This window comes from Aspergillus pseudodeflectus (genome assembly GCF_044049435.1).
Source record: "Aspergillus pseudodeflectus strain CBS 756.74 chromosome Unknown BJX68scaffold_43, whole genome shotgun sequence".
Classification (NCBI taxonomy): Eukaryota; Fungi; Ascomycota; class Eurotiomycetes; order Eurotiales; family Aspergillaceae; genus Aspergillus; species Aspergillus pseudodeflectus.
In genome coordinates, this window is record NW_027263819.1 from 209,717 (window position 1) to 221,876 (window position 12,160).

Sequence of the window (12,160 nt, forward strand, 5' to 3'; positions counted from 1 at the left end):
CCATCTTACCATTTCACCGGGAAGAGGGCTGTCATCGCGCCCAGTGCTCTTTAGCATAAAAATGGCTGTTGCGGCTCCAGCCAGCTCCTAGCTCCCTCTACTACCTGCAATGTCAAGCAGGCCACTTGCCACTGGCTTCATTATTTTCTGTAGGTTACTAGTATGTCTCACTAGGATCGCTCTACCCAAGTCGTATATTTGCACTCTAGGCTAGTGTTTATTTCCGCGGATCGCCGGTAAATAAATACTACCCTAGCCCAGCTCTCTTGTCGGACTTCCATTCCACTTCCCACTTTAGGTTCTTCCCTTTCACCGTATTCTTTCTCCTGACGTGTTATACCGCCCACCGCAAACCAGCACAATGAAAGCCGTCATCTACAAAGCCCCAAACCAAATCTCCATCAAGGAGCGGCCCAAACCCATAATCCTCCACCCCATGGACGTAATAATCCGCATCTTATACATAACAATCTGTAGCACAGACCTGCACATCCTCGCCGGTGATATCACAACCGTAATACCAGGCTGAATCCTGGGACACGAGGGCATGGGGATTATTAACTCCCTAGGCGCTGCTGTGCATAATTTCTCTATTAGAGATAAAGTCCTCATCTTATCATCAACTCGTGCGGGATATCCCACTACTACTAGTAGTAGCGCATGCCGTTGTAGTGCGCGAATAGTGGCGGCTGGATCCTGGGAATAGTATTAATGGGATATAGGCAGAGTTTGTGCGGGTCCTACACATGGTGTTTTTACTGTATCTGCTGCCCTTCGTGATTGATAAGTGTGTTGTGGTGAAGCTCTCTGACGTGGTCCCGACGGCGTACGAGTGCGGTATTCTGAACGGGGAGATCGCGCCTGGGTCTAGCATTGTGATTATTAGGATGGGCCTGATCAGGCTAATGGATTTGTAGATGAGCTGGTGGATGTTTAGGCCGAGTGTTGTGGTTGTTATTAGGCGTGGGATGAGGAGGGTTGAGATGGTGAAGGGTATGGGTGTGGACCATGCGTTTAGTGTTTTGGGCGAGGGTGGTACCAAGAGGGTTGTTAGAGACGCTATGGCCGTTTCTGTTAGTGGCAGGGGGTACGATGTTGTTATTAAGGCTATGGGGAATGCAGAGTCGTTTGAGATGGCATAGGGGCTTGTTGGGCCTGGGGGGACGATTGCCTCGCTGGGAGTTTTTGGGTGCTCGTGTGAGCTGCGATTGGAGAACTGGCATCGCAATATCTGTATGTCTTATTTCTCATGCTACCCTGCGCCCCATTCGCGAGGACGGGGGTTATTTCTTCGCTGCTAATGTGCCATGATCTGCCGTCTAGGTCTACGAACCCGACTTATCGACGCCGTGTCAACAATCGATCTGCTGCAGATGGTGGAAGGGGGAGGCATCGACCCGAGTTTTCTGGTCACACATAGTGCGCTTCTATTTCCTCCCTTTGCACCTTTCTAGAGATGAGGGCGCTAACTTCTTTCTCCTTTAGATTTCGCCTTTGATGACATCGAGAACGCGTACGAGGCGTTTGAGAAATCATCTAAACACGGTAGCTTGAAGGTCGTCGTCTCCATGCGGGGCTCGAACTCTGTGTCTGGCTTGAATGGCTCGTCTGCGAATGGGTCCTCGCAGGGAGTGCATCCGTAGGAGCTCAGATATAACCTCTAATGTCACGTCGACACTGAGTTATGCTACGGAATGAAGAGAAAGTTGTTATAGACGTGATATTTTAGAGACCAAGGAGTCTGTACAGCTCCAACGCAGTTTGAATCGAGTTCGAAAAAGGAAACCATAAAACTGACGGGGGCTCTGCACAAGCTGGGGGGCGGAGGGCAAGCGGTAATCTTCAAGCTAGGAACAACAAATGTGTTTGAAGGTTGTCGGGGGCATTATATTTTGGGAGGACGTTCTGACAGACTAACTTATTTAGTAAGTACATGAAACCCGAGCATAGCGTAGGTTGCCAGATAATAAAAATACTTGTATGTAACGCCGTCAGACTTCTTGAGGGGCAGCATCACAAGCCTCGTGGCAACCGTCAGCATGGATAGTAAATAGACTAGCCCAAGAAATAGCCCAGCTGGCGTCGTTGCGAGTGAAGATGTAGCCCAATCAATATGGATGATTGAGGTCGCGCTAATAAGCACCGCAGTTGCAATACGCAGCCTGGATTCACCTTCGGCGCCCAAAACAAGCGGCAGTGTCTGACGGCCAACCTTTTTATCCCCCTCCATATCTCGAAACTCTTGTAAGGGGATTGTCATCAGTGAAACAGGCGCGGCCCCATACTAAAGCTGGGGCTACAGACTCTAGAGTCCGCGGACATTATTGGCAGTAATGGCAGCTAGAGAAGAACGCCCACGGTACACGCCATGCTTAATATTGAACAGCATCAGGCACAGAAATCCTGCTATCCTCCGCGCGCTCAGGAGGCTCAAGGGCAATAACCCTCCTCTTGGATTTCCGGTACCCCGCATACCCGCCCACAATTTCCTTCCTCTCTACACCCTCCAGCGCAAGATAGACGTGTGCCAGCGCCAACGTCTGCCGCCTCAGCCTCGCCACATCAACAGCCTCGATCCCAAACGCGGGAGCCCACAACGACCACGGCCCGGAAATCAGCGACGTCGTCGGCACGAGCAGATTATGGTAGTATGTGCCGATGCCCCCGAAGGAGGTGAATGTTGGAACCTTGCCGCGAGCAGGGAACGACACTCCACGGGTGAGGAGGACGCGGTCGAGACCGCAGTGCGAGATGGCGGCCTGCGCTGCGCGAACAACGGGGATGCTGGGTCCCGTGCACCAGAACATGAGCTCGCCGCGCCCGGTATAGCGAAGGGATCTCCCACGCTTTTTGCCCGGCTGTGGGACCGCTTCGATCTCCCGCGTGCCGAGGTGTTCAACAGGTACTACGAGCGTGAGTTTGTTGCTTTGCTTGTCAAAGTCTTTGCTGAGTTGTTTTGCGTGTGCGAGGCTGCCTTCTTTCGAGATGTGCAGGTGGCCTGCGTTGAAGGCGAACTCGAGTGTTCGCCGGCGGGAGTGCAGCGGGGTTGATGCAAAGTACTGGGCGAGCGTGAGGAGAGCGGCCGCGCCATTTTCTTGCACATAGGTATTTCCGTCGGTGTGCGTAATGTATACGATGCGCTCGGCGGTGGATCCGGGGAGGATGGCTGTGAGGTTGCGGGTGGTCAAGGGGGTGGCCGTTGCATAGACGGACAACGATACGCTGCAGCCGTGACCTGATAGGGCTCTTTCCTTGAGGACGAGTCCCTCGTCGATTCCGACGTACGCGGCTGGGACTCGATAGTGTGTCCCCTTGTGTGGTTCCCAATAGGATTCCACCTGCTGGCGCTCAAGGTCAAACATATAGATAACGCCGGCGGCACCCAGTTCCCCGGCCGTAATCAAGGCCTCGTGGATGGGCTGGTCCGCGAGACCAGGCCGCTCGTATGTCGCTCCGAGATCTGCGCTGAGATCTGGCGTCGTGGAATAGGCGGGGAGCGTGCCCAGTGCGTAGGGGATTTCGCGGAGCGGGAAGTCGCGCAGGATAACCTTGCCATGTATATCACTGGTCGCCAAAGTTTTTCCCGGTGGGATGTATACAAGCTCGCCTTCCTGGCCAGCTGTGGGGAGAGAGTAGGGGACAACGCCTGCAATAAGGAGCTCTTGGTTGTCGCGCCCTTTTTCTTTTAGTATCAACCGCCCGGCGTCGCAGAGCGATCCCTTTGGCAGCCATCCCAGAAGCTGGATCTCCTTGGACTCGATACGAAGACCTGGAATTTTGCGCAACACTGATTCGAGCCAGTCAATGAAATCATTATGAGCCTTGCTCCCCGTCGAGCGCAGACCGGCGTCTCCGATTCTGCGCAGGATTCGCTCAAATTCCGCTTCGTTGGGGAATTCACGCTCGTTGATCGACACGAGGGAGCGCCTGGAACGGCTGAGCAGCGAGCGAAATTGAAATGGGAGCTTGAGAATGACAGCAAAGCAGAGCAAGGGTAAGAATACGAGGATTCGTAGTCTTTGGCGGAGGCCCTTGGCAAGATACATCGCTCGTAGTGCGGGTGATACACCAACAACCATGGTGGCTACAGCAGCTAAGCTAAGCACCCTCTGAGTGAGCTGTAGCTGGCGCATTGCGACGAATTGTTGAGTAGGCGAGCATGTTCCGCAACCTCGAGGGCTTCTTGGACGATATAGAGGTGGACAGCAGCCTCGGTACCAGACTCCGAGCCCCCACGCACTAAACCCTTTCCAGGGGCAGCTTGCGACCAGGCGGCTGCATTTGGCCTGCGCTAGACCCCGCAGCGACGAGTTGATGATTCCCGGGCCCAGGCCAATATGTCCCTCGCCGGCTTCCACCACTCGTTCTTCCACTTCGCAAGCAACTACCTCTTCCAGCCATTTCTCTAGATATGGTGTTCACAGGTTCAAGAAGCACGGGCTGTGAAAGATGCCGGCAGCGAAAGATCAAGGTAGGTCTCTAATCTCGTGCTTATGCAACGCTAACGGAGTCAGTGCGACCAAAAACAGCCTGGATGTCGGCGATGCGAACTCAACAAGACGAAATGCCCCGGCTACGAGAGGCCGCTCGACATCCGCTTCCACAGTGGGCCTCGCGGATTCGTTTGTCGCAAGCCTCGTACCCAGAAAAGAACTACCGAGGCCAATACTGCAAGCGGAGCTTCATCAGAGCATCCAAAAAATGACGGCGGCAACGTACAGCCTAGGATACTCAGTCTCCGACAGCCTCGGCCGGCGTGGGACGACGAGTCCATCAGCTACTTTGTGCATGAGTTCAGCTTTGCGCCCAAGCCGGATATGTGCTCTGGCCACCTGGAGTTTCTCCAGGGTCTGCTCGAGTCCTCACCTGAAACTTCGCCATTACGGCCAGCGACGTTGGCCTCGAGTTATCTTTCGCTTTCACGCCGCTACAAGTCTCCTGAGCTATATGTGGAGGCCCGCAAGTATTATGGTGCTGCGCTTCAATCCATACGAACCATTCTATCTAAGCCATTCGGATCATGGCAGCAAGAGATTGTCGCAGCCATTATGTTGGTACACATGTTTGAGGTACGCCCGTGAATATCTACCTCGATCCAGTGGCCTAATACTCATTGCTCGTTTAGGACACTGATGCTATAGTGTCCGACCAGCGAGCAGCCCATCTCCAGGCCATTGCCGGACTCTTTGCTACTCGTGGTCAATCCCTGCTTGGCAACCTCCAAGAGTCTTCATTCTATCCATGGGTATTTTCGCAACTGGTGAGTCGTAACCGTCTTACGAACGGACACAAATGCGTACTGACACGAGAAGCAAATCCACGCCTTTGCAACAAACCAGACCTTCAGCTGCCTCTCCATCCCCACGTACCAAGTCAACACCGCCCACCCACCCACCGGCGTCGTCATCATGGTCTCAAAAGTAGGCCGTTTCTGGTTCTCGCTACAGCAGGCACTGAAGAACCACGGGACACTAAATCCGACCGCGGAGCGAGCCAGACTCATGCAGATGATGCACGAGGCCATGCTCACGCAGGCCGAGTTTGAGCACTGGGAAGTCTCGCTCCCCGCCGTCTGGAAGCCGAGAGTGCTCGCCGCCGACGACAACAACGGACAGTCACTCGTCACGTATTCGATCCGCTGGCTAGGCCTCACTTGGATCATGTACAGCGCCACACTGACAATCTTCTACCACGGCGTCCTGCGCTGCTGCCGGGCCCTGACAGAGACACCCCAGGGCGAGCCCTCCTCGCCCGTAGAAACAAACCTCCTCTCCACAGCGCACGCAATGGCCGAGCAGAACATCATGCGTCTGATTGAGCGAATTTGCAACAGCGTCCCGTTCTCGCTCGGTGAGGCCACCTGTGACGGGCGTCGGCTGCTACCGCCAGACTACAAGGGGTGTATCTGCTATCAACTCATCTGGCCGCTGGCGCTGGTGATGCGTTCGCGATATAGCTCGGCGGACCAGGTACAGCTGTGTAGGAGGACGCTGGCGAAGATACGCGATATGTACGGTATTAATCTGGCTCAGTGCGTAGGGGGTGACGTAGATATGATTGACCTGGATATCGTCTCTGTATAATTAAACTTGCTAAACGGTATTTCAAGGAATTAGGTACTTTATATTATGCCCTTGTTCTCTAACAGGCTACCTGGGGTCGGCGGGACCAAGGCGTATCACTCTCTTGTCTACGAGAGCGTCTATTACCAGACTAGGATCCCGGCTGAAGATGGATCCCTCGGCGTTTCTCCATAGCCCGAGCTACTTAAGGGGGGCCTCAGCCCCTCCAAAATCCGCTACAGCTCCCAACCCATTTTCCCCAGACAACCTTTCTCTCACGAACAACAAACCTAAACTTGAAAAGGAATGACCACCGACAGGTACGCCCACAAAACAATATGTCTCCCCTCCAACACCATCGCGCACAACTGGACACCCACTCATTCAGCTCCGCCCCGCGCAATCCTCATCCTGCAGCACGGCTTTGGTGAATACGCACAGCGCTACGTGGACTCGCACGCGCGCCTGATTCCCGCCCTTATACAGCGAAACATCGACGTCTGGGCGCTTGATCTGGAGGGTCATGGCCGGTCCCCGGGGGAAAATGGTCGCGGGGTTGTGGATGTTGAGCGGGCTGTGAGGGAGCATGTCTGGTTGTGCGGGTATGTTGCGGGGATCTATAGCAATGGGGGTGGTGGTGGTGGGGGTGATAGTGATGGTCATGGGACAGAGGGAAGCACAGAGGGTCAAACCAAACAGGCAGGAGAAGATGGAATATCAAAACAGCCTCCTAGAACGCAAGCGAACGAGCAAGCAAAAGGAATTGCCCAACGTCCACCAATCTTCCTCTTCGGCCACTCCCTCGGCGGCCTTATCACAGCAGCCAGCGCAACGACCCTCCTCGCTGCATCCCGCGCCCCTACCACCAAGACACCCAACACCGCCATCACCATCCCTACTATCCAAATAAGAGGCCTAATCCTCACAAGCCCTGCGCTTCCCCTACCAGGGCTGGCACCCATGCACCGCCTAAAGGCCCTGGCGCTTTATCTCCTAGCCCGCGCGCTCGCGTACCTCTTCCCTAGTCGCCAGGTCCCCTGGCCCGCTGCCCCGGATGGGACGCTCTGCGGTGATACCGAAGAGGAGCGCCGTGTGGCGGAGGATGGGGTTATGTTCCACGGGCAGATCTCGTGGACTGTTGCGGCGACGGCTGTGGGTGCTGTGCGCGGGGTATGGAGGGGTATTAGGAAGGATGTGTGGGGATCTACGATCACGGATGGGGGTCAGAATGGGAGAGAGGTGGACGTCCTTGCCCTGCATGGCCGAGGCGACTGCTGGACGGATTGGAGGGGTAGTTTGTGCTTTCTCGAGGGGATTCGGAAATCGCATCAGGAAGCCAGGGTGGGTGCTGGTGCGGGTGCGGGCGTGCCGAAGGGGCTAGAAGCATCGGGCGCTGAACTGTGGATTCTGGAGAGCCCGTATCATGAGTTGCTGAACGCGGGGGGCAGCGAGGGTCAGCAAGTGCTGGGGCAGATCCTGGAGTGGATTGACCAGAGGATCTAATTGTGCGCTAAGCCATATCTGGGGGAGGCTTGCGAGTATCTACAAAGATCGGCGCGATGATGTGCCGAGCCTAGGGTAGCCAAAATTGTACGTTACGGCACACTTGTCCCACTAGGTAGAATCCAGCTTGTCACTTGGCTTGCAAGTCGTGATATGTGTAGGTAAAAGTATAAAAGATAGCTAATATGACTATTAAATAGTTTAGGTACCAGGGACAAATATTACAGAGCAAGGAATCGGAATGGTGGCACTCCAGGAGAAGATAGTCTCCCTCAGTCTGATTGCTGTCACGATTCCGACCACTCTGGCTTCGCTGCTCGCTCGCCGACTTCTGTCAGACGCTGGACTCTCAATCAGGGAGGATCTCCAGCGGTCATTTACCAGGGAGTGCGAATCCATACACACCCCATCCTCTCCAGCAAGCACTAACAATCTACCCAAATCACAGCCTCTCAATCTTGCCTCTTGATACAATAAAGCGCCACCTGGAGCAACCCCCAATCGGCCGTCTACTAAACTCGCCCCGGTTCTCCGCATTAGCATGCCAACTTTGCATTCCCCTTTCCAACCATCTATGCAAGGGAACGTGGATCTGCGGGGGCGCCTCACAGGACACCAAACCAGACCCGGAGGAGAAAAACCGCATCATCCTTCTCTGGTTGCACGGCGGCGCATACTACTTCGGGCACCCCCTCGGCAGCGCGACGACTCTCCTTCGCGTTTCCGAGATTGTCGCTTCCAAGGGGGTCGCACTAAGCATATTCTCGCTTGAGTATACGCTCGCGCCCGAGGGCAGATTCCCGATGCAGCAGAAGGAAGCTGTCGCTGCCTACCAGTATCTTCTCTCCTTGGGATTCGATTCGCAGCGGATCATCATCGCGGGCGAGTCGGCTGGTGGACATTTGGCGATTTCCTGTTTATCGGGGCTCGCGGCGGCGGAGGGGGATATACCAAAACCGCGCGGCGCGCTGCTACTGTACCCCTGGGTAAAGCTTGAGCACCAGTCGCCGTCTTTCAAGACGAATAAACATAAAGATGCGCTTAATAAGCGGATGCTGGATCGCTGTGTCAAGGCAGTGGGTGCGAGGAACGCCGAAACAGGAGCGGATGGTCAGTTAGGGCTTATGGATTTCACAAGGCCCGGACCATTCATTAGGGGGAAGGATTGGAAGGATATTCTTCCAGCCAAAACATGGGTGAATGTCGGCAGCCATGACGTGTTCTTGCACGATATCAAGACATTTGTCGCAAGTGCCAAGGCTGACGCGGCCAGCATCGAGCTGCAGGTTACGCCGGGCATGGGCCATGGATGGCAGTTGGCTCTCGATCGAGCGACGGAGAAGAAGTATTACAGTCTGGGGTCGGGGCAGGATGTACCGAAAGGGATCATGCGGGGGAGCGAGAACATTGCCGAGGGACTGGTTAGGCTTTCGACGTAGGTTGGTAATTGGCTTGTCTAAGGGCATGTGAATTTTTATTTTTTTTGGTGCGTTGGGTCTAGCTGGAAAAAGGACTAGTTTGCGAAGCTTCGTCTACACGTATAGCAGGAGTAGGCGCTGGAAGTTCAACTGTGGCATATATAAGAGGATAAAGTGTATACTCAAGATGACACAGACACAAATCTATTCAGTATCTATCTTCATCACCTAAAAATGAGTGCCCATGAAAAAGAAACCCCTCCCTCGCCCGAGGCAGCCTCAACTGAGGAAATCGAACTCGCCAATAGCGGCCCTAAAACTACTCTAACAAACCTCAAATTCGTTCTTATCCTCATCGGGTTTGGCATGGCATTTGTAGGCTCCCAGGTGCAGCCCCTCCTCTTCGCCGCAATCATCCCCCTCGTCTCCGCAGACCTCAACGCAACAAACCTCCTTGTCTGGTTCTTTACCACCCAGCTCCTCGCCATCGGCATAATCTCCCCCTTTGCTGGCCCCCTTGCCGACCTCTTTGGCCGCAAGGCCATCACTCTCGCCGGTGTATTCTCCGGCATGCTCGGCATGATCATCTGCGCGGCGACGCCAAACGCCACCGGCTTTCTAGGCGGACAAGTCTTCGCGGGCATGGGGATCGCAATCCAAGAGCTCATGGCCATCGCGGCGATTGTTGAGATCGTGCCCACAAAGCACAGGGGTTACTACATCGCCCTCGTTGTCACGAGCTTTCTTCCCTTTGCCCCAGGCTCGCTGTACGGCGTGCTGATAGCGCAGCAGTCATCATGGCGCTACTGCGCATGTCTTATCGCGTGCTGGAACGCCGTCACTATCCTCCTCATCACGGCCGCATACCACCCCCCGCCGCGCCCCAACGCCGCGGGGCTCTCTCGGATCGAAAAGTTACGTCGCATCGATATCCCTGGGGGAATCCTCATGGCCGCGGGGCTGGTCCTCTTCCTCATTGGCTTCAACTGGGGCGGCCAGGCGTACCCGTGGCGCTCGGCGCGGGTTATATCGTTCCTAACACTCGGACTAGCTCTCCTCCTCGTCTTCGTGGCATATGAGATGTTCTTCGCGAGGCATCCGATGTTCCCGCGGCGCCTGCTCACGCGCCACCCCCGCACCTTCATCGCACTCATGCTCGTCATCCTCCTCGCAGGCATCAACTACGTCTCCATCCTGATGTTCTGGGTCCTCGAGGCGGTCGCCGTGTACGGGTCGACAAAGACCCAGCTGGGGATCCGCACGCTGCCGTATGGGTTCTGTATCCTGGGCGGAGCGGTCATCTCCTCGGTCATGGTCTCGCTTCCGTTCTTCAGGACGAGGCTCCGGAGTGTCATGACGAGCTTTTGTATTGTGCAGGTTATTGGTCAGTGCCCCACCAAATGTAGTTACTTCTCAACCTCGTGACTTATAAGATCAAACAGGGATCGGCTGCATGGCCTCACTCTCGCCGACAAGCATCGCCACCGCCCTCGCCCCGCTGGCCGTCTCCCTCCTCGGCGTCGGAGGCGTCCTCATCCCGAACCAGCTGATCATAACACTCATCAGCCCACCAGACCTCATCGCCTCCGCAACATGCCTGACCGTCTCGCTCCGCGCTGTTGGCCAGGTCCTCGGGACATCCATCTTCTACACGCAGTTTACCTCCGTCCTGACATCCAAGACGTACGAGCAGGTTGTACCTGCGGCGCTAAGCGCAAAGATTTTTGATATCGAGCTTCTCGAGGGTATGATGCCGACGCTGTTGGAGATGGATTGGGAGAGTTATGCAAGGGATGTGTTGGGAAGCGCCGGGGTGACTGAACCCGAGGTCTTGCGGGTGCTACATCAAGTCATTGTGGGAACGTTCAAGAGCGCGTTTGACCGCGTATGGTTTATCAGTATTGCGTTTGGGGCCGCGGCCGTTATAGCTAGCCTGGCGATTGAGGATTTGGCGAGTCTTGTGGATGGGAGTGTGGCTGTGGGGTATTTCTGATTCTATATCACTGTAAACAAATGGAGAGTCAAGCCGCGAATAAGAGGACTCTCCACGTCGTTATACCCAAAGAGGCATGGGATGCGTGAAATAATACAGGTCTTCATGTTGTTTCTCTAAGTGTGCTTGCATGTTGACTGATAAAGCAGTAAATCTCCGCCAGTGACCAAATCGCCTTGTGGACTGTGTATTTGCATCTTTTTGCATCTCTTAACCTTGCCTTTTGTCTTGTCTGGAGTGAGGATCTTGTTCAGACCACTTATTAACATGTCTCTTACCTGGCACTCTGGACCTTTGAAGTGCGTGCTGCTGGTGGTTATTCCTTACTGGGTGGACTGGCAGCTGGAGAACAGCTTCAGCAAGTATGTGCCTCTTACAAGAAGATCAATTTCTCGCCCACGTTATCGAGTGCGTCTATCCATCTTAGTATTCCAAGCTGGTAATTTGTTTTCGCACTCACCACCCCTTTACCCCAAGACTCTACACTAATATATTCCATAAAAGCTTTGAAGGTTTGAATATCTGGCGGTGTGACAGTGCCTGGGTGGTCCTCGACAAACCTACTTTAGATCAGTATGGCGCGGGTAGGTTCAAAGAAAAGAGGCTCACTGATCAAAGATTGGAAGGACGTCTTTGTATTCCTGCTCTGTTTCAGGGAGCACAGGTCGCTGGATGGTCAAACCATCGTGCTCAGCAAGGATGACCTTTTTGTGAAACTTGCCTCCCCGCATTATGGCGACGGGAATCGTCAAGAACGAAGTCGAAGTAGCGATTTGGGTGAGAAGAGGGAGAAGGATGGAAAGGAGGATGTTGAGAATTTTTCTCCCCTGCAAGATGGTCATCTGCGCTAATGTACATTTTAGCGCTGTAAGAATTAGTGACCTGGGTGAAGTTCAGCCAAGGCGCGCTTCGAGGCTGAAGTAGGGCGGCGTCAAATTCTAGTAGGCCTGGTGAGCAAAGTCATACTTTCTACTGTTGTATGTTTTTGTCCTGTATGTTTTTGTCCTTTTTTTCGCGATTAATGTGCGGAGTCGGCAGCTCCGATCTGGGATTCCCCGTGTTTCGCTTGCTACGTAGTAATACGCATTTCGACGGGGAGTAAAGTCATGTGACTGCTGAGTGTACCCCACAACAACCCCGTGTTACTCCACGGCCTCAAATCTTCCTTTCGCTTCAACACAGCA

General features: G+C 54.4%; 6 protein-coding genes across 6 annotated transcripts; 4 read left to right on the top strand and 2 right to left on the bottom strand.

Moving 5' to 3' along the window:
• Nucleotides 1–109: 109 nt before the first annotated feature.
• On the top strand, nt 110–1,643 carry BJX68DRAFT_277911 (uncharacterized protein; the record flags this gene model as incomplete). The annotated part of the gene is made up of 8 exons (XM_071048419.1): nt 110–116; nt 369–514; nt 545–626; nt 727–913; nt 944–1,097; nt 1,143–1,233; nt 1,324–1,419; nt 1,486–1,643. The coding sequence occupies 8 exons, from the start codon at nt 110–112 to the stop codon at nt 1,641–1,643; spliced, it is 921 nt and encodes a 306-aa protein (XP_070895934.1).
• Nucleotides 1,644–2,372: 729 nt separating this feature from the next.
• Nucleotides 2,373–4,133, bottom strand: BJX68DRAFT_269894 (uncharacterized protein; the record flags this gene model as incomplete). The annotated part of the gene is made up of 1 exon (XM_071046466.1): nt 2,373–4,133. The coding sequence occupies one exon, from the start codon at nt 4,131–4,133 to the stop codon at nt 2,373–2,375; it is 1,761 nt and encodes a 586-aa protein (XP_070895935.1).
• Nucleotides 4,134–4,339: 206 nt separating this feature from the next.
• On the top strand, nt 4,340–6,132 carry BJX68DRAFT_243545 (Zn(II)2Cys6 transcription factor). The gene is made up of 4 exons (XM_071041162.1): nt 4,340–4,471; nt 4,515–5,069; nt 5,126–5,260; nt 5,313–6,132. Exons 1-4 carry the CDS (start codon nt 4,412–4,414, stop codon nt 6,081–6,083), a joined length of 1,521 nt encoding a protein of 506 aa, XP_070895936.1. The 5' UTR covers nt 4,340–4,411; the 3' UTR covers nt 6,084–6,132.
• A 1,674-nt stretch (nt 6,133–7,806) lies between these two features.
• BJX68DRAFT_269897 (Alpha/Beta hydrolase protein) lies at nt 7,807–9,004 on the top strand (the record flags this gene model as incomplete). The annotated part of the gene is made up of 2 exons (XM_071046467.1): nt 7,807–7,952; nt 8,014–9,004. 2 exons carry the CDS (start codon nt 7,807–7,809, stop codon nt 9,002–9,004), a joined length of 1,137 nt encoding a protein of 378 aa, XP_070895937.1.
• A 345-nt stretch (nt 9,005–9,349) lies between these two features.
• BJX68DRAFT_257289 (major facilitator superfamily domain-containing protein) lies at nt 9,350–10,976 on the top strand (the record flags this gene model as incomplete). The annotated part of the gene is made up of 2 exons (XM_071043310.1): nt 9,350–10,367; nt 10,426–10,976. 2 exons carry the CDS (start codon nt 9,350–9,352, stop codon nt 10,974–10,976), a joined length of 1,569 nt encoding a protein of 522 aa, XP_070895938.1.
• A 384-nt stretch (nt 10,977–11,360) lies between these two features.
• Nucleotides 11,361–11,818, bottom strand: BJX68DRAFT_269899 (uncharacterized protein; the record flags this gene model as incomplete). Its single annotated transcript, XM_071046468.1, has 3 exons — nt 11,361–11,390; nt 11,437–11,536; nt 11,586–11,818. The coding sequence occupies 3 exons, from the start codon at nt 11,816–11,818 to the stop codon at nt 11,361–11,363; spliced, it is 363 nt and encodes a 120-aa protein (XP_070895939.1).
• Nucleotides 11,819–12,160: the final 342 nt, after the last annotated feature.